The sequence below is a fragment of the Gadus macrocephalus genome, chromosome 1, assembly GCF_031168955.1.
Source record: "Gadus macrocephalus chromosome 1, ASM3116895v1".
Classification (NCBI taxonomy): Eukaryota; Metazoa; Chordata; class Actinopteri; order Gadiformes; family Gadidae; genus Gadus; species Gadus macrocephalus.
The window spans coordinates 7,298,798-7,324,768 of NC_082382.1; the positions used below are offsets into that span (position 1 = coordinate 7,298,798).

Sequence of the window (25,971 nt, forward strand, 5' to 3'; positions counted from 1 at the left end):
TTGGCTTATCTTTATTCTACGAATGACGTCTCAAACAGTTGCTTTGTACTTGAATGGCTCTACAAGAGGGAGACCAGTGCCATCACTCTAAAAGTCCTAGCCGTCTTTTTTTTTTCTAGGATATGCACAAAATAATTCATCCCTGTCTAATTGCTGCAAAAATAAAATAATTATTTATTACTTTTTTTATTACTTTTAATGTTCAAATACTTCACTTTAACTTAATTTGCCAAGTTTATGCCAAGAAGGGACAAGTAAATAGAAACAGAAATACTTTATTCGTTTATTGTTTGTTTTACAATAACTATCCGGGTTAAATTCAAACGTAACTTTTATGATTCTTATAATATTGTACAGAGTAATGACTACTTTTTCAGATTACTTCTCCAAAATCCAAAATGCCTATCCATGCATTAAAAAATGAACAGCATCAAAAAGCACAGCATTTCTAAAAATGGTTGGAAGGAAAATTGTGACAGTTAGTAATTTTTAACCACACCAATCACAGAATGAAAAGAGTAGAGGGGATCCCCTAACGATGCATAGCAAAACGGAACGAAATGTATCAACTGGACCCTTGATTTAGAGGTAAATGCATTGATTTGACCATGCTACACTCTGCATAAAAACAAAATAAATTCCCTTTACTTAAAATAGAAAGTACACGTTTGTATTCAGAATCAATAGGGAACACAAATACCTCGATGAAGAAAATGAAAACCACTCAAAAGGTAGTGGAAAGTGCACTTAGTGGATCTGTCCAGCAACAATTTATAATCTCCCAAGCTTAACTATTCCCTTCGCAATGACATTTAAATGTCTACATTTACCATTTAGACTTTCAAATAATTTGTCTCCGTTACCAATAGCAACCAACGCTAGCATGCAATGACATACTTTGATTTCTTTCCTAAAACGGTGTACTGAGGGCGTTGTTTGAGCTTCACAAGGGGACGTTAACACAACTTTTGTGAATAAGGCCAAAAGCTCAAGTTAAATAGGGTAGTGGGCTTTGGTGCTTCCCTCCATATTCTGTAAAATGTATCCCCTTCAAAATGTGCCATCACCTAATACAATTAAACTAAAAACTGTAACCCAAATCCTAATAATGACCTCAAGGGCAGGGATATGAATCTCCAGCATATCCACAGTCGTTTGTGGAATGGCCCTTGGAACAACAATAGTAGGTGTGATTGAAATGCACGCACACGCACACACACACCTCAAGAGTGCAGCCAATTTGAATATTTCCATTCTCATAATGGAGTTTACCATAAACACACTCGAGGGGGGCAAGTCCGGGGAATGGAGCACAGCCTTGATTTAAAGGAAAGGTTGGTTGAGGACTGACTATAGAGGATCACCAGCGTTTACAGCATTTTGACACAAAAGTGAAAGGTCACTCGCCTTATGATCCGTCTCCATCTCATAAAGGAGGAAGCTCTGGAGTCATGGTAGCATGCTTTAAAAACAACATATAACTGTCTTTTATGCCACGTAATACAAAGGAAGGAAGGCATGTAAAGCGCAGACCACAAGAAAGTCCAAACTTTAAAAAGGACAATAAAGTCATGATTATGAAAGGCAAGGACATGGTAGAAATGGAACAGGCGTGTATGTAAATAAAGTAGATCGATAGCAAAACACATAAAATATAGAAAAGCCATAGTCATGTTAACGACACACAATTGTGATGTCGAACATAATAATGAAAAAAGTTATATGATACAATTACAGACACGGTCAGGAGTAAATGGTTAAAAAAAAAGTTGAGAGGGGAAGAGACATTGATGAAAATCTCTGCCTATACGATTGTGGACGTCCTGACTTCAGACATGTGATTGGGTAGACTTGGTTGTCCTCTCACACCTCAGGCACAGAGTGGTCCATGGCGGACCTCAGAAGACCAGAGGACATCCTGGTAATAGAACAAGAGCACATCAATGTTTAATGATAGTTGGTAGCTTTGACACATGATAACTTCAAATAGCTCAGAAATAAATGTTATACCTCACAAACCCTAAAACAACTTTTAGGTGGAAATGGATTGAGAAGGTTACATAGTAGTGATATGGATTGATCCTGATCCAAATCTTGTATTAAATCAAGTGAAAGAAATGTAGGATAGAACGTAAATATGGCCTCAAAGGGCCCTTTATGGGTTACTGGCAGTTTTCAAGCAGGTATAGAAAAGGTTTGGCGCCGGATGGGAAATGGGAATCCATAGGGACTCCCATTTCCGTTGGGAATCCCACTTTCATTTGTGGTCTTTTAATCGAAGCAATCGCATTTCTTCGCAATGGGTAAAAAGCAAAAACATCAGAAATGTGGTGTACAATCATTATTTAGCATGCATTTATGCCTAAACCTTAAGGCCAATTTCCACCGGAATCGGCACGGAAGTGCCACGGCAGCGAAGCGGCTGTGTTCCGTACTGCAATCCCCACTGGAAGCGGCACGGACACGTTCCGACAGATGGCTCAAGACGTGAATAATTATAATAAGTATTCATACAATATTATTCACGAGTTATATTGAAACCATATATATTATAATATACATTATAATATATATATATATATATATATATATATATATATATATATATACATAGGCCTACCTTATAATCAACCATACACATGACATAACCCATTAAATACAGTAGACCTATGATTTCTAGATGTCATGGCAACGTCCACTCGCGACACTGGACTTGCGAGGCTTCGACGCAGACTTTCATTTCTTCTTTGCCACTGATTAGCTATTGATACCATACCATAGATAGACTGTATAATATATCAATACCCTGTGAATTGCATAGGGATCGATGTGAGCTCATGAATATTCATGCGCAAAGGCAAACTGATTGGCTGTAGTCGTGTTCTGAGACACGGCAGCGAACCGGCAACTTTCAGAAATAGAAGAGACAATTATCGTAAACGAAGTGCCGGTTTGGGGACGGTTCCGTGCCGTGCCGGTGCCGTATCCAGTGGAATAGCCTACGTTCACTTGAATGGTTTCTATTATTTTCGGCGAGCGATTCGCTGCCGTGCCGCTTCCGTGCCGATTCCAGTGGAAATTGGCCTTTAATGTCCGTCAGGAAAGATTTGGCTATACAGTGGAAATTTCGTAAAAAGTTCAAAAGTCGGTAGCTTCAAAACCATTGCTTTAAATGACAAATCATTTGGATAAACATGATCTATGGACTTGCATGATTACAATTGGTTGAATTGGTATTTATTATGTAACAAATGGTTGACTTATAGCATATTCAATATATGCTCATCAAATGTCACTCCAATCTATGACATTTGCTTGGCTGACAGTGAGGTTTGAGAGTCATTTTGATGGAAGTGACTTTAGTACTAAAGTATGACAATATAACTGAAAAACATCAACAACTGAACAACATAGCTTCTACCCCCATGTTGGAGCAGTAGCTCAACCAAACACTAGCATTGGGGTAAGTAACCAATGAATGACCAAATCTGACTTTAAGACATCTTGGACATTTTCCTGTAAGAAGACTCATACAGTTTCATGAACTCTGATCAGTCACTATAAAAAAACACTCTCCAAGCATGTAACGATAGATTGAATGCTTGTTTCCCAACCATATTTTCAGACATTTTCTATTCTTGCCAAGCTACATGGAAGCATATATGGAGCAAAATTCAAATGACAATGCAATTTCCAATTCAATAAGTCATTACATTTTGCAATTGACAATTCGTTATGCAATTGAATAATGTCATTTGAAATTACGTGATTCAAAGTGTAGTTTAATAAATGAAAATGAAATCCTTCATTCAATTTGAAAAAGCTATAACAATAAAAATAGAATCTCATTTTTTATTGTTTATTCAAATGGGAAAGCTATAGCGCCCCCATGATTGCACTGCACTTCTCCACGCTCCGTTTGTTTCAAAATTAAAATGACATTTCAAGCCGCAAAAATGTTTTTAAAAAAATGTGCAAAGCGTATTGCAAAGCGTATCAGCGAATCACGTCTGGGCGGGAACTACGTCGATTCCTTGTAATTTCCTTGTTTATGTTCGTATGCGTCAGCCATGGATGTCAGCGATGAATGAGATCGTCGCTACGCACCGAAGTTTGGCAGATGATGCGGAGAACAACCGTGTTGAAGACACAGATGCAGGTGATAGAGTGCACACTCTGGGAGATAGGATAGACGACAGGAGTATACTACTCCGACTCCGTAATCCTACTCCGTAACTACAGAGACCCCTTGATGGTGGCAATTCGCCGCCCGATCGATCTTATAAGATGACTAGCAACCATGTAAATAGTGTTGTAAATAAACTTCAAAAGCTATTCAAATCATATTTGGTGTTTTATTGGTCCTTAATGTGCAAAGTAAATAAGGTGCAAAGTGATTCCGGAATTTATTTTGTTTGAGGACCAATCACAGCCCTTGCCGTCTCAGTCTGTCTCCGTTGCGTCGACGGATGGTTAAAAAATATTGGATGCGCACGTAAGCTACGGAGAGGCTCTCCGTGTCTACCTACAGCACTTTACGGAGGACTATAAACCGTCCTTTACTAGTTAGGCTGACGAGGAAGTGACATAGTCCCCGCCCAGATACGATTCGCTGATACGCTTTGCAAAATCTTTTGCAATACGCTTTGCAAAATCTTTTCCAAACCTTTTTACGAATTGAAATGTCATTTTAATTTTGCAACACATGAAGCGTGGAGAAGTGCATTGCAATCACGAGGGCGCTATAGCTTTTCCATTTGAATAAAGGCACTCAAAAAATTGGACTAAATGTTATTCTATTTTTATTATAACTTTTTCAAATTTCATTGAGGACTTCATTGAGATTTTGCATATTAAAATACATTTTGAATAACGTATTGAATAACATCTATTTTGAAATTACATTATTAAATTGCACAATGTATTGTCAATTGCATAATGTAATGACCTGCAAATTGCATTGCCATTTGAATTTTGCTACACATATGCTTCCATAAAGCTAGGTTGCCAACCAGAAATGGTCATCATACAAAAACATAATCTACACCCGTATACCTTTTTAGAAATGTTAACCTTGTTTCATCTCGAGTGGTATCAAATCTGGTCTGGCCCATGGCATATACAGTGCACTCACTATGGCAGGATTTGTCCTAGAGTTAATATTTCCTCAGTTAGGGAGATTTAACAGAACATGGTACCTTTTGATCATGTGCTCGTAGATGAACTTGGGCATAATGGTGATGGTCATTGCAGTCGGAGAGGTGCTCAAAATGTCCTTGATTTGAGAATCCTGCAAATTGAAAAAAATTCACTTTTGAAAACAATTCAAACTTTACCATATTTTTTATTTAAGGCAAATTCAACCAAAGAAAATGGCGGTAATTTCTACTGGAGGTAAGCAGTAACAATGTACGATAAACATTGTACTGGAACCGTAATCAGCTTACCTTGAGTCCAATAACATTTTGTCCGTTGATCTCACAGATGTAATGGTCCGTCAGCAGACCGTTGCGGGCGGCAGAGCCATCCTTCACCAGAGAGGTGATTTTCCCAGACTTGTAGATGAATCCCACATGGCCGGAGCTGTCTTTGTGCATGGTGATGGTGCGCTGGAAGGGTCTAGAAAGGAGACAAATGGCAAAAGAAAATGCAGATATAAAACTAATAAATGCTAATTAACAATTAAAATATGCTTACTCACCCAACACAGGACAACAAGCCTTTTTTCAAAGTCAAATTTTGTGCAATCTATATTATAGCGTATTCAATGTCAGTGTGTTGCAAGGCTTTGAGACACATTCAACTTTTGCGCGAGATTTTCTTATGCATATAGGCTACTTATGGGACCAGAACACCTGGAGGTATCAACTCCCATCTACCCAGTTCGTACTGCTAATTAAAACGTGACAATCTTGGCATTACTGGCCATTAACAGCGATTTAATCCAACAGCACCTGCAGCACCAACGCAGAACACCGCTAACACCTAGAGGGCCTCAGAGTTAATTAACCACAAAGAATGGGTTCCCCTTTCGCTGTTGTCCTTTTGCAGGTACTGTGTGTTGTTTTTATCCCCCCTATCGCACGGAAGTGTGACGTGTGTGGTGCTCCACCTTTTTGGCAACCTTTCAGACCACTTGGTACCCCAACGTAGGAGTACCGAAAATAGGAGCAGCTCAGCAAGCTTATTTTGGGACTCTGCCCAACTTTTGGCGGTGGAAACGCCAATATAATCCCTAGTTTCCAGCAAACGGTACGGTACGGTTTGGTAGGCTGCTTCCGATACGTTTTTGCTGGAGCCAATCACCAAGCTGGCTTTTCCCCCTGGCACGCTATTGGCTGGTTCAACACAATGACGTCACGGAAGCGACGGCAAGCAGCCAATTGCGTACAGAGTTATTTGAACTAGGCCAATTGATCACACCTCTTGGGCTGAAGAAAATGACAGCAGCTTCCCCAGACCAACGTGCAATCTACGATTGAGCTTGGTCTGTCAATAGCCAGGCTACTGCAGCACCCTTTCAGACCGCTTGGTACCCCAACGGAGGATTGGCGAAAAATAGGTACGGCTCACCACGCTTATAACACAAATAATGATTGTAAAAAACATTGAAATATACAGTGTATTTTAAAAACATCGGTTGTCTTTCAAAACGCCTGGGCATGAGCAGCATTCACAGCTTACAGTGGCCTCTGGCAACTGATATCAGATAAGCTAGTGCTGCAGTTGATGCAGATTGCCATATTAACTTCATAGCTGTTTTTGTTATCATTTTAGGTACTCCCTTTTACTCTCGTGCATTGCATCTTTGTCAATTTTTACATTAAAACCCTTTGTAACTACTAGACGAAAAATTAACCCTAACCCTTTTTAAGTATTAGTAATTTCATGAAACAACCCTAAACAACCAAAAATGATAATTTAAACAAGTGATGAATCTAATGAGACTCATGTTGACAAAGCGCAGAAGCCCTAAGCCTCAATAAAGCGTTAAATACATGACCCACCTGTCCCTGACTATGAGCTCGATGCGGGTTTCGGAAGCGGCCTTCAGGGCCTTATGGGCCTTGTCCAGGCTCCAGCCAGCACAGTTGTGCCCATTAATCTGGAGGACCTGGTCTCCGAAGCGCAGGCCAGCCAGGGCAGCAGGGGAGTTAGCCTGGACCAGCTGGATGAAGACCCCCTGGAGGGAGGGACACAAGAGGGATACACTTATATAATATAAGGATTATTAGATAAATGGGTTCAAAAGAAAAAGCAGATCCAAAGCACTGAATGACCTAGAGTTATGTCGGTATGGAGTATCTTAAGAGATACATGGATCGATTCCCTGCATACTCCATTTTGAGAGTCAACATATTCCCATATTCAAAAAGTTAAATGCATCTAAATTGATGTAAACATTAAAAGCAAATAAATCCCAATGTTTCATGCATTCTATTTAAGCAGGATGTTTACCGCTGATTGGTTTATCCAGCCAATTTACATTCCTGTTGAAGCTTTTGATTTTATCAATTCACACATTCAAAGTAAAGACAATAATTGTTATGCTGAGCAGAGCCAGTAGGAAAGATTTTTGAATATGATAATACACCACTTGAGTGTTGACGTGTGTTAATGCATACATTTTTATTAATCAAATTAAATTGTAAGATTACGTTGACGCATTATTATCCCATGGTTTTAACAAAATAAATGCCCCAACATTTTCCAATTATATATATATATATATATATATATATATATATATATATAATGGATAACTTGGCTTCCAGTGGCATTGACGAAAAAGGACCACTATTTTAAAGGTAAGTATCAACATGAAACCAAAGTGTGGCTGAGCTTTGTATCTCCCAGTCTGGTGTAATACGCTTTATAATAAATAATAATGTAGTTCTGTAGCTGAGACTTCCAACTGTCGGCAGGTATCACAAGAGAAGGCTTTACTGACGACTCCATGTCCATTTCTCCTATTGTTTTGTTGTTGCACAAGGCAGGTATTGCTGTCTGGGGAAAATGTGTGCAGGGATTAAGTCGGCCATGTTACTGTACCTACCAACCTTTACTGTTCTTTAACTACACAGATAGTAGCTGCCTGCCGAAGTGGCCCTTCGCTGCGGCAAACTTACGTTGTCTATGGCCCTCAGTCGCAAGCCAATCTTCTTGTCCTGGTCCTTACATAGGATCACCTCACGCAGGCCCGGGCGGATCTCAGCCCTTCTGATGCCCACGTCAGCCCCGGTCACTGGCCGCACCATGCCCCCATAGCCAGACACAGCAGCCACCTGCTGCATGGGAGTGACAGCAGTGGACGCCGGGGTGGGTTGGGAGCAGGGGGCAGAATGGAAAAGGGAACAGCACGATGAAAAGTGACTAGTGATCATCCGACATATCGGCTGGCCGACATAGTCGGCTGGCCGACATAATCGGCTGGCCGACATAATCGGCTGGCCGATATTTGTGTTTTTTACGTATATCGTATCGGCCGAATTTTTTCCGTTATCGGCAGATTTTTATTTTATATTATTTATTTATTTTTCTTCTGCATGATTTACAGACAATTCAATAAATGTTAATTTTTTTAAATTGAGACATGTAACATTTTTTATCATCATTGTGTAATTTCTATGATGTAAATTGAGGAAGGCTTATGGTGTTTTCCTGAATCCTCGGAAGCCAGCCTTCCGAGTTGCACGTTTGACGTCACTTCCGGTCTCGGAGCATTCATAGCATTCATTGGCTAGTCGTTGTTTATTGTTAGCTACATTAGCCTCTTTAGCAAACCACCCCGAAAACAAACAACACAACTTTACATTGTTTGATGACTATATGCTCTGTAAGGTGACCTTGGGTGTCTTGAAAGGCGCCTCTAAATGAAATGTATTATTATTATTATTATTATTGTATTGCACGCACAGCAAGACCATACAATGTATACATTAAAATGACCTACGTGGTTCAAATACAAAAAGAAAAATCTCTTCACAGGCTTAGCCATTTTGTTGAGAGCGTCATCACTGCTCTCGGTCTACTCTCAGATTTTTGAAAGATGAAGACTGGGAGACTGAGATCTTCGACTTTCGACTCGGAGGCCTGACGTTCGAGGTTTCAGGAACACACCATTAGCCTGGAAATCCAGATCCACATCTAGAAAGCTGTGGGGTCTAGCAACGAGTAATGAAAATGGCCCAACTCGATGGGTGGCACCAAGCATGCATTTGAAAATATCACTGGATAACACACATTGGATAACACTACGACCAATCAGAGGAATACAGGGGGTGACGTTTCCAGACCAGTGGAGCTAACCAATAGATAAGACTCTTGCCGTATCTGGTCGGTAAAACAGCAACGCTTTTGGCCCGCCTATATTGATACAGTGATGTGATAGATTAATGTTCTGGGCCAGGGGAGGCCCAAATATACACATGTATATTGATCGTTCCCAGAGTAACACGATGCGCAAATTCAAATGTTGTTCTCGCGAGAACTCTCGATTTCCAGGGTAGTATCGGCTCCAAATATCGGCTCAAGAAAATCGGTATTGGTGTATCGGTTATCGTCTAAGGTTGATGAAAAGAAATCGGTATCGGCCGTAAAAAAAAAATCCACATTGGTCGATCCCTATTTAGCACACAGAACATCACAACAGAATAACCTAGAGACAAACAAAATAAATACAACTTAATTATAATACAACAAAATAAAACAGAATACACTTGTTTTCTAAAAATCAAGAAGAAAAACATTTCCAGTCAACCGAGACCTGGGCCTATAGGTACGACGGGTTATTAGGGACACGTGTAATATCTATATATTTTTTACCAGGACGAGATTAATGTTGAAATGTCATCGGAATTTCGCAAATAAAGTTGAAATACCATGAAATATCACGTTGAGATAAATCTTGACATTTCGAGAACAAAGTAAACATGTCGACATTGATCTCGACATTTCGAGAATAAAGTTGAAATATTAGCAAACCGAAATAGCTGGAAATGGGCAGAATCAAGGATATCAGTGGTTACACTCGGGTGCAATACAGAGGCTACTTTGTATCGCAAGATACAATTGATGAAGTTGCTTGATCCTGAGGGTGTGGAACAGAGACGTGCTCGGCCTCTGAGACGCAGATATTATCGCAGCAAAGGTCCTAATGCGCTCTGGCATATGGATGGGTACGATAGACTAAAGCCATTCGGCATTGCAATTACTGGTTGCATTGAGGGTTTTAGTCGCAACATTGGGTGGATGGAGGCCTACACCAGCAACGACCCAAAAGTAATAGCAGACTACTTTTTATCCACTGCTCGCTTGGGTGGATGCCTGGAGCTATTGCGTGCTGACAGAGGGACTGAAATGGTCACCTCGACAACATGCTGGTCTTTTTGATATTTCAACTTTATTCTCATGTTGACTTTATTCTCAAAATGTCGAGATTTAAGCCAACATTTCGACATTAAGCTCGTCATGGTAAAAAAAAAAGATAAATCATCATGCGTGTTCCTTCATATATGAGTGACGTTGTGTATGACATTTTATGGTAATTTTAACTCAGTAATTTGCAATAAAATTCAATAATGGATATATTTTTTGGAACAGTATCATGAATGAAGACCCACAATTCAATATTTGTTTATGCTCCAGTATTCATGTATTGAGTCATATTGGAGTGCAATAATACCTGAATAAGAATGTATAGTATGGAAGAATGTATAAGAATGCATACATAACTATTATATGTATAACAAATATCCTTCTAGACTTCATCAGTCAATTGTTAGAAGGTATGAACTATCATACAAAAACATCTTTCTTCTTTCAGTGTCTATTCATTCTACTCGTTTCTGAGTATTGGGATAGTACAGTATAGTATGTTCTGTATGGCGATACTTTGCGGCAGCACTTGGACTGGCTGATCCAGAGTAATTTAGCTCACCTGTGCGATCCTGGTGCGCGGTTCAAAAACAAACAACAATATTTGTGTTTTTGTGATCCGCAATTAACCAAAAATCAACATACTTGAGAAATACACTTTTTGGGTGTCGCCTTGGCAAAGCGTTTAGGAGGCGTGACGCAAAAAGTATGCAGCGGAAGTCGAGGTCTTTTGTTAACAACACATCGAAGATGGCGGGTGATGCTCCTTTTGCGAGGATCTCAATGCTGCATATATTGAGACGTATCCACTATGTAGACAGAAGAGTGGAAAGCAGAAAGCTCGCTCGTTATGAATACTCCGGTTCTCGAATTCTCCGGACAAACTTCAAGTGTTCATATGTTCTGTGTCACAAAGTTGTTTCCCTGAAGGGAAGTAATAACTGCTTTTTTACTTTTAGGAATCAGTATAGTATAGCTTGATAATGATAAGGCGATAGTCTTAAGCTGTAAATTATTGAAAGATTCAGCTGTATTAACATGCGAACACAAAATAAAAAAGTACATGTATAAACTGAAAACCCCAACCCAATTGCCAAATAATTTGGCATTCCCTGTTGGAACGATAAAACCTAAAATCAAATCCAATCCAAGATGGCCACATAATGCACACAATTCTCAAAAAACAAGTCAAATTAAAAGGTGTCACACATCCTTTCTATAAGAACTCTTTGTTATGGCCTTGTTTAAAGCAGAAAAGTAACCAACCATTTAAGTCATTTATCCAACAAACTGAATCGTTACCTTGAGTGAAATGCAAAAATCTGTTTGGTCGGCTAATAAAAGCCATGGGTGACTTTAAATGGAAGAGCATGAGCTAAACTACATAAAACCAATGAGAGAAATACAATTCGAAATGATGGTAATTTAATTCTTGGATTGGCTAATCTTAACAAGCTTTTTATATAAACATAATGAGTGCCCCGTAAATCACATCTATCCATGATAGAAATTGTATTTTTGTCAATAGGTGCCAAAGATCATTATTAGGCCTTGTATTTAAATCACTTTTTAAGTGGGGCTAGGCAAGTTAACACGTTAAATACGCGTTAACTAAATCTTATTTTAACGCGATTAATATTGTTTTTTTTACTTTGATTTTGAAAGGTTTTGCCCACAGAATGTCAACATTCATATCAGAAATAATTTTGGTTTTTAGTTCCATTTACTTTACATTAAATTACACTTGCAGTAAGTGACTGCCTGTTTACAATTCCAAAATCTGTGGCGCTACTTATTTGGAACTACACTTGTACTACCTGTTGGTTTACTATTGTAAAAATTAACTGCCTATTTACAATTCCCAAATCTGTGGTGTTCCGTAAATTTTATATTCAACCCACACTGAGTGAGTCAAAACTATCACTTGCTCTAGTTTTTGCTCATTAAGTACATTTGGTGAATGTAATGTGAATGATATGATGAATGATGATGTGTCATGATAATGTGTCTTTCCATTTGATAATCTCATTTAACTCTAATTGGCACTAGCCCTAGTTTTAAGTGATACAAAAAATAACACACACACACACACACACACACACACACACACACACACACACACACACACACACGTATCCCAAACAAGATACTTGATATCAAATAGCATTGTGAGACAATCACAGGAAAGTGTACCTCTTCAGGTATTAGGTATATTAGCTATGTTTGTAGATCCAGCCACCTTATTTATTAATTTAAACCGGCTGCATTGTTAAATTCTAAAGTTTTTGTTCATAATACACTGCGGTATACAGTACATGGTTCATATATTATTGGTTTGATTGATTGGTTAATTTATTCAAGTTTATATCTCTCTTCCAGGGTGCTGCAAAGATCTATTCAGATTTTGTCCTTTCAGTACATTCCCTGTTGCAGTAACAGTCCTTACTAAAGACACAATGTAGGCCTGATGTAGACTGTGGGTCATGTAAACAAAACGTACATTGATGTCACTGCTTAGGGGGCAAGTCTTGCAACCATTCATATTTTGTGCACCAGTTTAGAGGGTTATTTTACATTTCCACCATAAATTATATGAGAATAGAACTAAGTTAGGCAACAAAAGAAGATTCGATTTATTCACACACAAACCACCCAAACACACTTTACTTACATTGTCTGCCACGGGCACCAAGGCCAGGTTACTGTGAACCTCATCACTGTTAAGGCTCAGACCCATGTACTCGCCAAGGTCCTCCAGATTGGGGTACAGGCCTGGAAGAACCCACAGCAATAGTGAGTGAGTTAATGAGTACTAGTGTGTGTGTGTGTGTGTGTGTGTGTGTGTGTGTGTGTGTGTGTGTGTGTGTGTGTGTGTGTGTGTGTGTGTGTGTGTGTGTGTGGAGACAGAGGGATGAATGGCAGGTGTTGAGGGATTTGGTAAGGCAGATTGATCAGAGAAAAGGAATAGGAAGTGAAGCATGTTTAACTTGCAGTCTCTAATCGTGGACTGCCTGACCAATGATAGAGAATGAGTATGAAGTGCAGTATTTTCATCTTGCTTTTAAGTAATTTTGTCAAGTTTGGGAACCGTCAGATAATTGCAGACAGATTTAAAAAATGAGTTAAAAAATTATTCAATCAAGCTCTACCTTTTGGCTTATTTTCATGAACTCTGTAGTAATATGTAGTAGTAATATGGCGCAATACGGCACCAGAGTAGTTGAATGCGCCAACACAGACAGCGAAGGATGATGGAGGAGCCTGTATGCAGTCATGATGGTGTCCACTATCCAGCTCCACAACGATGTTTCCACAATCGTGTCTACCCATAATCCGTTCACCAATACAAAGAAACAGCTGTTCTGACCAGATTTCTTCCCAACAATAAATTGTTATAGTTACACAGATAACTTATTCTGTTATTTTGAATGCCATTTGCCGTATATTGAAGGCATAACTTGATAGCCGGTATTCTGTAACCAACCGTAAAGTGTGACCTCAGCTTTCGCTCTTGCACATTGTCTGCAAAATGCACACAAAAGGCCCACCAACATTCGTAACAATCAGTGTTTGACTACGTTGATTTACCTTTAGAATTGACAACCACTTGTATGTTCACCTTTGTATGCATCAAGAAAGAATGACGTGCATGTTTCTGCACTTTAACGACTTCATGGCCGTCACACTTTAAACTCCTGCCCGTTGCAGAAAATATGCAACAGCAATGGTGTTAAACTTTATGATGGGTAACCGACTACGGTCTAACAACGGTCTGCAAAAATATTGTCTGACATAGTACCGGTCTATGCGTACAAAGCTTCGGGAACGCTGCTCTATAGGACTAAGCTTCACTCCCATCCCTTGACTTTTCTTGGCCTTAGAATAGCCTCAATCAACAAAGACAGACCACCCATAGAGCAACATTGAAAAAAACCAAAAAAACATCCATGCCTCAGACACAGAACACATTAACAATAACAGTATAAAGGGGAGAGAAGATGGACAACAAACAATGAACAATGAAATACGAGGGCTAGTACAGATGGAGACAAATGTTTAACATAGAACTCACTTGATCCTGGCATGCACTCTGTAGCGGGTTGGGGCTGTGTGTTTCCCTCAGTGATGGCAGCCATGGGAGTGGTGCTGGTCTGGGCTAAATGGGCCTGGGTCTTCAAACAACCAAGTAAACATTTAACTTTCATTTTGCCGAGAAAGGAAACAAACCATCAACTTCACAGAAATATCAGTGCCTGACGTCTTGCCATGAGCATCAAACATTACCTTTAAAATAAGAAAAGGCAAAGGCATAGCATTCTCATACATGAGTGAATACTTTACCTTTAGCACCTTGTCCACCTTCAGGTCCTCTAGTGATGGATAAAGAGACATACTGCAGAGAGAAAGAAAAAAATAATTAACATGTTTATCTTCATCATGGTGAATAGGGTCAAGAGATAGACTGTGACACCTTCAATGAGAGGTAGTGGAGGGGGAAGTGAGGCAGGGCTGTACAGTGCGACAGTTTTGATCGCATTTGCTATTGAAATATTTAGCGAATGCAATGCAACAGCATTGCATTTTATAACTTTGTATAACTGGTTATGGCAAATCCAGAGTGGCACTGGGCAGATCCAATAGTTTTAAACTTCAACAGACACCCGCCTTCAAGAGAGTTAACGTTTGTCAATTGAGTAGGTCGACTGTCAATACAAATGAAACGAATGAAACGTACGAGTCTGGTAGGACCAAGTAGGTAATGTTTTTTATTAAAGGCTTATTTTAATTAATAGCAAATTAATCAGATTCGTTCATATTTCATCAAATCGCACCAGATCGTTAGAACATTGAATTGAATCGTTCCATACGAAAATGTATCGTCCCTGAATCGTATCGTAGCACATGTATCTAGATACAGTACGGTGGGTCAATAGAGGGCGCTAGGGCGCCGCCCCTCCGTGAAATATTCACTTGAATAAATCTGCCAACTATTAACCAACTATTAACCAACTATTATCCATAGCGTTTATCCTCGTTTAATTGTGTGATATACTTGTCACTGCCAGCAACCATTTAAATCCGTCTGAACGTCAATGATTTGGGCTAGGCTAGGTATTGGTCATTCAAAATAAAGCCCTCCTCCAAGTCAGGGGCGCCGGCCACGTTGAAGTCAATGTAAGCTTGCTAACTCTTTGCTGTCTATCAAGCAGATAGACTTTTCATTGGCGCAAGAAAACCCGCCCTCGGGTCACACCAGTGTGCGCCCCAGGCCAATGGAATCGCGTTTCTTTCTTGTTAACACCACATGATTGGACAAATCAGCGAATCAATCAAATAGGCTTCTCCCTCAGCAGCATTCGCGCAACACAACTACATGTAGAGAAGGGATAGATCGCTAACTAGCAGAGAGTTGTAAGCACTTTCCACCCTTTTCAGTGGAGGAATTGGACTCCCTAAGCAATGTTACACTTAAAAGGAGCAAGTAAGTTACATATTAATTTAGTCTTTCGGCCTGTAGCATATAAACAAAATGAAGCAACTGTCCCATATTTCTAACTGCATTTGAAGTAGACATTGAGACTCACAAAAAATGGACACTATAGGACAGTGATCATGATTTGTCTCAATATCAAAATAACAACAATGGATAAAATAGCAATGGCTGGTGGAATGGCCATAAAGTAGGTCTGTATATGCAGTGTAAGCTTGTCAGGTTGTAGGCTATAAATCTGAATGAATAGTAGGTAAATAGGTAGTGGCCATCCCCAAATTGCACCAGAATACAGGAAATCAAATCTATTAAATAAAAAAAAAATATTCTTGTCTTATTAGTAAGACAAGAATGGAAAATTTCAGAACTTCGTGGCTGTGTGCGCCAAGTCTGATATCCCATTAGAAAAGCTAAAAAGCTACAGCCGTTTCTCGTCAAGCATTGCAAACAGGGGGGAGCGTTGCCGGAAAATACGAGACGCCTCTGGCAAACCCACGGATGCAAAACATCTGTGGGAAGGAGTTTGCAGTGTTTGTTGATGAGACAAATAGGTAAGGGACTGCAGCGTTCTAAACAGTCATTGGTGAGTTGTTCGCACGTAAATTGGGATCTTCCATTCCATCCTGATAAAATATCGCGATGGTGCTAGCAGCTGTCTGCCTCTCCATCTAGCTAACCATCACTGTATTTATGCTGCGTTTAAACTTGGAATTGTAATAACACTTTTAATAATAACACATTTAATTTATGGAGAGCTTTTCAGGGTATTCAATTGACAATATTATAGTTTAAACAATTTAAGTGTTTCCTTAACTCACTGCATGTGTTGAAAACCTCTACTTTCTGGTAGATGTCATCTGCATGGACAGATACAATTACTCAACATTTTCCCAAGCTATACTAGCTTTCCTCCACAGCAACAAGCTGAACCTTGATGATACCTGGGCAGTGGTCACAGATAATGCCTCTTACTGCCTGAAGGCATACAAGGTTCTGAAAGGAGTGATGCCCAACAGAGTCGATGTAACCTGTCTCTGCCATGTCATACATTGGTGGGTGAGACTTGGTAGCACTAAAAAATACTTCTGAGGCTGAATCAACTTGTGACATGGATGAGAACTGTCTTTTTCAAGAAGCCTGCCAGTAAGAGAAGATGGGTGAGCTTCCTCATTACGAGGGAGTTTGTGAAGGCCTCCTGAAGCAGTGAGCTCCATAGGGAACAGCTGGTTTGAGACACTGAAGTACCATGCAGAGCATGTTCATCTGTATATAGTTTTTCCTGGGCAGAAAAGTCATCATCCATGGCAGTCAAACATCCTCAGCCAGGAGGAAACGGATGAGAAGATGCAGGCCCTCAGTTTAGCTAACAATATTATGGGTTCTTACTAGGGGTGTGACGAGATCTCGCGAGATTAAACTCGACGATATTACCCGTCGCGTTAAAAATCTGTCTCGCGAGATTTCTGAGCTATCCAAACTTCTATTTGTGGCCTGTAGGGGCAGTAATGCGGCTTTGATACGTCTAGCCTGCCAGAACCTTACAAAGGAGAAGGAAAAGAAGAAGAGGAGGAGAAGGAGGGGAAGCAGCCATAGGCAGCCAGAATGACGTCAGAAAATACCCGTATTACCGTCGAAGATGCCCCCGCCACTTTTAAATGATTTGTTTGGCAGCATTTTGGGTACCCGTCGGAAATTATGAATGGCAGTAGAGTGACTGATAAGACACGGACAATACCTAGTTGTCAGTGACATACTTGGTCAGAATCTGTTTGCACTATTTGCACTCTGTATTGATGGAGTAGAACTTTGATTTGGTTTTGCACATAATATTGTTTGCACTTGAAAAAAAAGAGAATTATTTAATTTAATTTATTTTACTTCAACTTTTATAAATTTTAGTTTTAGTTTCAATTTTATGAATGTTAAGTTATAATAAAACATTTCAAAATGCATGTGCAACTCGGTTAAATAAAAGTCTGTTGGTCCAGTCATATATTTTGTCATTGTAGTTTTCTTAAAATCTCGTCTCGTCTCGATCTCGTGAACCGAATATCGTGTCTCGTCTCGTCTCGTGAGCTGAGTGTATCGTCACACCCCTAGTTCTTACCTGATGAATGAGATATTAGTAAGACAGATGAGCTCTTGAGAAATATGAAGATTTGAGAGAGGAGGGAGGTGCTTGACCATCTCCATGATGCATTTCACTTTACTTCAAAAAGTTCTCAAAGCACTTGGACATAGATCAAGCAAGAGAGGTCTACAGGTGGGCTAGGGTGTTTGATCCAAGGCCATTCTAGTCCTGGAAAAGCAGATTTAAGCCTACACACAACTGAAACCCATGGCTAGCCCATCAACAGAGCTCAGTGAAGAATGGATTGCCCATCAGCACTGCGTGTCCAGGGAGCCTTTGTCAACTGCTTTGGAGCTTGCCAATAACTGGTGGGGCCTGAGAGTGATATTCCCAAGAGCCGCAGAAGTGGAAGTGCCCTACATATACTTCCCGGTCAGCTCAGTCGACTGTGAGAGGAGTTTCAGCAATGTATTGTATCAAGGCCAATTGTGTGAGAGAGTATGAGTCTCTTCTCACAGACCAGAGAGAGGCACTCACCGAGTTCAATACAAAGAGGCTTACAATCATGTACTTCAATGGAGATGTCTGTGATGGATGGAAAAAGTACAATGGACAGACATAGGAGCTCATAATATTAGTTCCATAGTTATACTTCAAAGTTGGTGCATCCTTAAAAATGTATGGTTATATCTTTAAATTGTTGACGTTTTTTAATTCACATTTGACATTTTTTCTGATGATAAAAATAGCAAAAATCTTAAAGATTACGTATAAGGGTGTTTTCCCAACAAGTAAACATAGTATATAAGTTCCAGAAAACATCTTGCCTACTGCTATTCCCCTGTTTCAGTGCCTTCAGAATGTGCTGTTTCTGGTGTCTGTTGCTTTAATGCAAATTAGCTGATGCCCATTGCATACAAATGAGCTGTCAGAATGAACAACAGCATGGGGTAGAGGTGATTATTGCCATTTGCGGACTCCTGGAGCTCTATTATCAAAATATATATTTATTATTTTTTTGATATAGAGCTCCGGGAGTCCACAAATGGCAATAATCTCTTCTCCATGAGTTATAAATATACATATCAGGGTTATCTCAGCTATGGTTGAGAAGAATTGGGGGAAAGGAACTTTGGCTTTGACTCTCGCCGGAGCCCCGCTGCCCGCTGCCGAGGCACCAACTCCGCGGGGCGGTGGTACCCAAAACAGTCGTTTGAGATTCATAATTACGCCTGGAGGCGCACACAGCTTTTGGCCGTGATAATATACCGGTATATTATATGATATGAATATCTATGCATAATATGATATTATTTAGATATAGAGCTCCAGGACTCCCGCCGGAGCACCCGGAGTTAGGGGTGTACGGTATAAACGAAGTCCCAAAGGTATTTTTTGTATTAAGAAAAGTGTAAAAAGGTGTAAAACAATCACATCACCGTGATTGCCTGGGGGATTTTAAATCCATCTCATCACCTCTAACATGTGGTGTTCCCAGGGCTCTATTCTTGCACCCATCCTATTTGCCCTATACATGCTTCCACTAGGCTCCATTTTCAGAAAATATGGCATCTCATTCCATTGCTATGCTGACAACACACACATTTACATACCTCTGAAAGGACAAGAATCTACCACTATTAAATGTCTCTTAAACTGTCTGGAGGATGTCAAAGCTTGGATGGCCTTACATTTTTCAACCCATATGTCAAGTCCCATATAAGAAGCTTGGGTGTAATGCTGGAAACTAATCTTACTTTTGACAAACAGGTTAAGTCTGTTGTAAAATCAAGAGTTAACCTGAAGTATGGATTTTCTTCTAAAGTAAAACCTTTTCTGACTGTCCCTGACTTTGAAAAAGTAATCCATGCATTTCTAACTACCAGGCTGCCGCTGGACTACTGTAATTCCCTATATGTTGGTCTCAACAAAGCCACCCTCTCTCGCTTACAGTTGGTACAAAATGCTGCAGCTCTCCTACTAACGGGCACCCGTAAGGGTGAACATATTTCCCACATCATAGCCACCCTTCACTGGCTCCCTGACCACCATAGAATACATTTTAAGATCTTGCTACTAACATCTAAATGCTTAAATGGAAAAGCCCCGATGTACCTATCTGACTTACTAGTCAAATACACTCCTATCAAATACACAAGTCTCAGATCCTCTGACCTGCACTTACTGGCTGTTCCCAAAAGTAAACACAAATGTAGAGGGGATAAGGCATTTGGCTGCTGTTGCCCCTAAACTATGGAACAGCTTGCCACTGCATATTAAATTGTCCTCCGCTGTAGCTATTTAGGTGAGTGCAAAATGCAGCGCTCAACTATTGTTCTTCATAAGTTGTATTCTTTCTTTCTTTCTTATTCTCTACAAACTTTGGGGCCTATCTCCTTCTTCAATTTTTCACCGAGACTCCATTCAAATTTTTAAATATTCTGAATAGCTTGGAATCGCACGCTTCTTTTCAGATTTTTTTAATATTTAATACTTTATAAGATACTCTACTTTTAAAATATTATCATTTTTTTAACATGGGAGTCATGTTATGGTCGTCACGTACCAGAGGACAGTAACATCCTCTGGTACTTCAACTGTTTAAGACGGAACTAAATCAATTTCCGACCGTTTATCTTCGTCTATTTAACAAATCTACACCCTTGTATCTTCAATAATATCTAAACGGAATTTCGATATCATTTAAACTTTCTTAAGAATCACAGTTTTAGTTTCAAACCGTCATATTCTACACTTGGTCCCATTTAAGCGGTCTGCCCATTCTGACACTTAAATTACTGAAGACATCGTAACTCGGTGAAATTTCAACCGTTTACCTTCGTTCAAACCATTGAACAAATATTCACACTTGTATCTTCAATAATATCCAAACAGAATTTCGATATCATTTAAACTTTACTCAGAATCACCGTTTTAGTTTCATACCGGCTCCGTTTTCAGTTGGTCTCATTGATAAACGTTGATGCTGGAGCGTGATGACTTTCAGCAGTGTTGCCAGATTAGCCGTTTTTTCCCGCCAGATTGGGCTACTTTTGGAGGACGTTCAGGCAGTGTTGCCAGATTGGGCGTTTTTTCCCTCTCTATTGAGCTACTTTTAATCACACACCGACTCGCTATTCACTTAAAGAAACGCGTGCGGACACACACACACACACACACACACACACACACACACACACACACACACACACACACACACACACACACACACACACACACACACACACACACACACACACACACACACACACACACACACACACACGTTCTTCAGTTCAATTTATTTAAAATTTTTAGCAATGCTTTGCGCTTTTCATTCAGCGGTCACTTTATTTGTTCCCAACTATTTACTTTTTCTTAAATGGTGTGCATGTTTACATTGTTTACTCCATTTAGACTTTTAATTTTATCTATGTGGCTTTATTAAAAAATATTTTCAACCTCACTTTGTACTACAGCACTCAGTGAATTTTCTGCAGGAAATGCATTTCTACTCTATTGCCTTTAATTCAGTATAACCTTTCTTTTACCTCATCTTTATCATATCTTTTATTATTTTGAGCCTGATTAATTGCATTGTTATTTGTTGTTATATTATTGTTATTTGTTGCATTGTCATTATTATTATTACTATTGTTACTGTTATTATCGTTGTCTCAAATGTACGATTGTTATTTGTTTTATTATTGTTTTTTTGTATAATCTTTTTTTTTAGCACTTTGGTCAACTGCTGTTTTTTAAATATGCTTTACAAATAAATGTACATTTATTCTCAGGCAGTATGCTATTGCGCAAGCACAAAGGCGCGCTTGCTGCGCACCTGCGTGCTTCCGCAGTAGTCAATTCACGAGCTCTCATTCCACAACGTAAGTGACGGATGCTGGTAGCGTGAAGCTGTCTCTGCATCTCTTCCACAGACATCGCTTCCGGAGGCATTTCCCAAAGCCAGTCCATACGACCAAAAAAAGCCAGCGGTGGAACGAGATAACAACAGCACGTCACTGTTTACCTGTGTTACCTGTGTTTCATGCAGGTTTGCTGCCTAACCAGTATTTTACCCCTTCAGAAGCATTTATATCGAAATTAGAAGATACAATTAACATAAGTGATATACATTTTAGTCCATACCGTACAGCCCTACCCGGAGTGTTCTAGAATATTTACAGAACACGGCCAAACGCTGTGAGCGCCTCGCCATTGCGATACATCCACTGTACACACGAGCGCATGGTACCGTGGCCGCAAGCTGTTCAGGGCCACACCCCCACCCTCCACCTTGACCCGCCTCTACATAACGGCACGTTTGTGGAAAGCTCATTGTAGGACTGGATCGTAGCAACTGTAATTCTGCACCAAGCCTGAATTTCTTGAACGTCTTCAAGTATTGTATTAGGGGCCCAAAAACAGCTATATTAAAGCATTCATAAAGTAGAATGCCATGGGATCTTTAAGACAATAGAGACAACACAGGACAGGCCATCAACTTCACAGGCTACTTCCTTGCCAGAGATGTCTGAGTCATCATCTGAGTCATCATCCTCCCCACCTCCTCCAGAAGTCAGCCATGGCAGAAGTATTTGGCTCACTCTTTGCAACTGGTCAAAGGAACCGTCCTGATTTGATACAGAAGGTGAAGGAGGAGGTGTATGCCTACATAGCCAAGGAAAGCATTTATGTGGAATCTGACCAACTTGGAATTCCAATTAAACAATATTTCCAAATCTAGCCAAGTTGGCCAAATGCTACCTGGCAGTACCTGCCACCTCCATGCCAAGTGAAAGTTATTTTTCAACAGCAGGTTACATAGTGACAAGAGCTACCCTCACTAGTGAAAGTGTGGACAAACAAGAGTTTCTGAACAAAAACTTTGAACTACAAAGAAGCTGCCTTTAAGAGGTACAATGTCTTCTGAGAGTTATTGCCTCTAATAATCAAGCATAGATTGTTATTTTTTTTATATTTTATAGGAGATATATTTTTATTTCACATTTTGTTAATTGGCTATATCCATCAGAAATATGGCTATGGGAAAGTTTATGTTCACCACAGCCTTGATATTAGATTTGACTGTTATGTGGTAATACACGTGGAAATACACCTTAATCTTTATTCTGGAGTTACAAAATTTGCCAGTTGGCAAGGGTATGCCTGTTGCACTTAATAGCAATAAAACTTTATTCTATCTTTTGCAGGGGAAGGTTGGATTTAACTGCAGAATGTTTAAACCTAGCCTCAGTGGCTGTTATATTATTATACTTTGCATTTTGATAAATAACACATGCTGCATTTTCAGTTTTAGAACTTATTGTCTTATTTTGTTTACAAGTTGCAGATGGAGTCTGGAGATGATATGGGGTACTTATTGTTTACATCTTAGATTACACCATTCAGGCTGTTGCAGCTAGCTCAGGGGAGAGACTGTATGACACTAGGTGGTACAACCTGAGAAAGAACCTTTTTTTCAACCTGAAAAAAAATTGCCGTCTTCATTTTTTCTTTTTCTCTTCCATTCATTGTACCAAACTCATACCGAACCGTGACTTCTTAACCGAGGTATAAACCGAACCGTGACTTCAGTGTACCGTTGCACCCCTAGTGTGTGGGTGTGTGTGTTTATTTATACACTATATTTATTGAATTGCTAGAAAACATGTTTTGATGTGAATATCGTTAATGAGGTAGTAAATTAGCTAGATTGGGATATGTATATTTGTATTGTACGTGATTGTCACTGCTAGGAGGGACAAAGGAGGTTGGAGAAGGGTTAACCCCAACTGAGGGGAGAGTCCACCCAACAGGCTACTATATTAAAACCTGAGTATTCTTTCTGAACCATTATTATTCTAAACAAAAATTGAACACCCAACCAATCAGGTTGCTTCTGAAGGTAACATTGTGTATCTAATTGAATAGGGATTGAATATTTTGAAAAGAAAACATTTTTTATTTTCTTAAATATTTTGGGGCGTAAAACAAATGTTACTTAATAATAATTCATTAAAAGTTTCTTCATCAGGGGCCCTAGAGGTCTCATGGTAGACCCACCCCTGGTATAAAGGCCATGGGGTGTGTGGAGGTGCTGGTTCTGGGTCATTGATTTCGATGTATGAGTCCGAGGGAGGGTTAGGCTTCAAGAAAAATAAAAAATAAATATGTCCAGAGAGTACCGTCGTTGTACATGAGCGTTATAATGAGTGACGTTCTGTATGAAATAAGACGCACACATTGGCGTTGTACTATTTGTGTCTGAGGTACACTCGACGCGAACATCAGGATAAATCGGTGCTCAGATGGAGCTTCACCATCCTAAAGCCGTAGCTTTATACAGCAGGTGTTCCGAGTGGCCTAACCCTCTCTCTCTGACGCTAATCAACGGCTCCACGAACACAACTGGCCTTATCCGATGGGTGTCCGATAGGCTCAACGCTCTCGGACAGAGCTCCACAGTCACACAGCACACCGCCGATGTCCTGGGTAGTGACGTATGAGGGCCTTTCCTAGGCCCTCGACGTCTCGAAAAGCAGCATTGCGGACCGTTTACACACAGTCAGCAGAAATACAGTATTTCACTGCCTGTTTCCCGAAGTGACCGTCTTATTTAAATGACAGTGACGTAATAACAGATTACTATGTTGACGACCATATAAGATAACCACAATTAGAACAAACTAAAGATATCCAGGTCCACTGGCTCTTTGAAGACATCCAGTTGTTGTTTTTCCGGATTGTATTATATTGCGTCACACATTAGGGTTACCGTGTCTTACCTTTTGTTCATATACATTTAAGTAACAGTGACTACAACCGACTATTGTAAAGATAAGATCAAACTTCAGTGATCCCATGGTTAAGGGTACAGAGCCCAAGGGATGAAACCATAAGAATAAAACTAACTGTTAGCATTGGCCCTCCCTCACTCCAAAACAAGTGACGTGATGCCTGGCGCCCCTTCTGGAGGGCCGAGGGAGCTAGGGATGGACGAACCCTAACCCTAACTTGGAACACTGTGTTACCACTGATACTGGTGACAGTGGTTATGAAGATTATATTAAGTGATACATCTCGCTCGGTAGCACATCATCATCTGCGAACAGGGAGCAAACTTCGGCTTCGTTTAACTCGAGGTAACGGAGATGTAATGTCCTGTCTGAACATAGGTTATATGCTGATACACTACGTATGAAGAACAGTTACAAAGATATAACATATCACTTCGCACTGGCTCAATCCGAAAGCATACCATTATATTGGGCATACTGCAAGTTATTGTCAAAACACCAAATGAGACGCTTGTTGATCCCATCTAAATTATTAAGGTATTGGCTAGGAGAAGATCCGATTTTAACAGTGACGGAGAGCTAACCGTTAGCTATGGTACTATAGTTACATAGTACCATAGCTAACGACTAGCTCTCCTAGTGGGTCCAGACGGTGACTGTATTACTATACAACTATAGTACTAGTTAGCTATATAGCTACCGTTAGCTTGCTATGTAACGTCTGTTATCATAGGGGTCTCACCCGCTGCATTAAGACACAAAAGAGACGTACCTTCACAGCCTGGATGAAGCTCTGATTGGAAAAAAAACAAAATGTATTCAAATGGCAATGGGATTAAACACCGAAATAAAGTTGGATATATTTCTCGGCTCGTTAAAACGATTGCCTTAGACCCAAATGCAAAAAGGGAAGTCACTACTAGCTTCCTGGTCCACGAACACAAGGCAAGCTGACGTTACAAGTCCCACCCACTAGGGTTCTTCATCAGTCACACATAATATACCAAATGCCCCACTAGGGCTTTCATCTGTCAATCATATTATACCAAATACTACACGAGCTGACCTTATCTATATTGACATCCGTTTGAATTATGTTTGCTCCTTTTAGGCAAAGCGGTATTTTGTAGTGCTATGCATATAAATACTTTCAAACCATGTTAGACATTCAAAAACAAACTGGTGTTTTAACATTTACCAAGGTTTCTTTATGTTCAGTATATTGAAGAATA

At 39.8% G+C, this 25,971-nt stretch overlaps 1 protein-coding gene across 1 annotated transcript; it reads right to left on the reverse strand.

Moving 5' to 3' along the window:
* Positions 1–259: 259 nt before the first annotated feature.
* sdcbp2 (syndecan binding protein (syntenin) 2) lies at positions 260–25,689 on the reverse strand. The gene is made up of 9 exons (XM_060064418.1): positions 25,512–25,689; positions 14,719–14,770; positions 14,450–14,549; positions 13,049–13,149; positions 8,130–8,288; positions 7,008–7,183; positions 5,448–5,619; positions 5,199–5,290; positions 260–1,918 (listed from the first exon to the last, which is right to left on the reverse strand). The coding sequence occupies exons 2-9, from the start codon at positions 14,767–14,769 to the stop codon at positions 1,864–1,866; spliced, it is 906 nt and encodes a 301-aa protein (XP_059920401.1). The 5' UTR covers position 14,770; positions 25,512–25,689; the 3' UTR covers positions 260–1,863.
* Positions 25,690–25,971: the final 282 nt, after the last annotated feature.

Coding starts and splice junctions, on each gene's coding strand:
- sdcbp2 (XM_060064418.1), bottom strand. CDS start 14,769: ATGTCTCTTTATCCATCACTAGAGGACCTGAAGGTGGACAAGGTGCTA. Junction 14,550..14,718: donor AGGTGGACAAGGTGCTAAAG/GTAAAGTATTCA, acceptor GGTTGTTTGAAG/ACCCAGGCCCATTTAGCCCA. Junction 5,620..7,007: donor GAGCTCATAGTCAGGGACAG/GTGGGTCATGTA, acceptor TCTCCTTTCTAG/ACCCTTCCAGCGCACCATCA.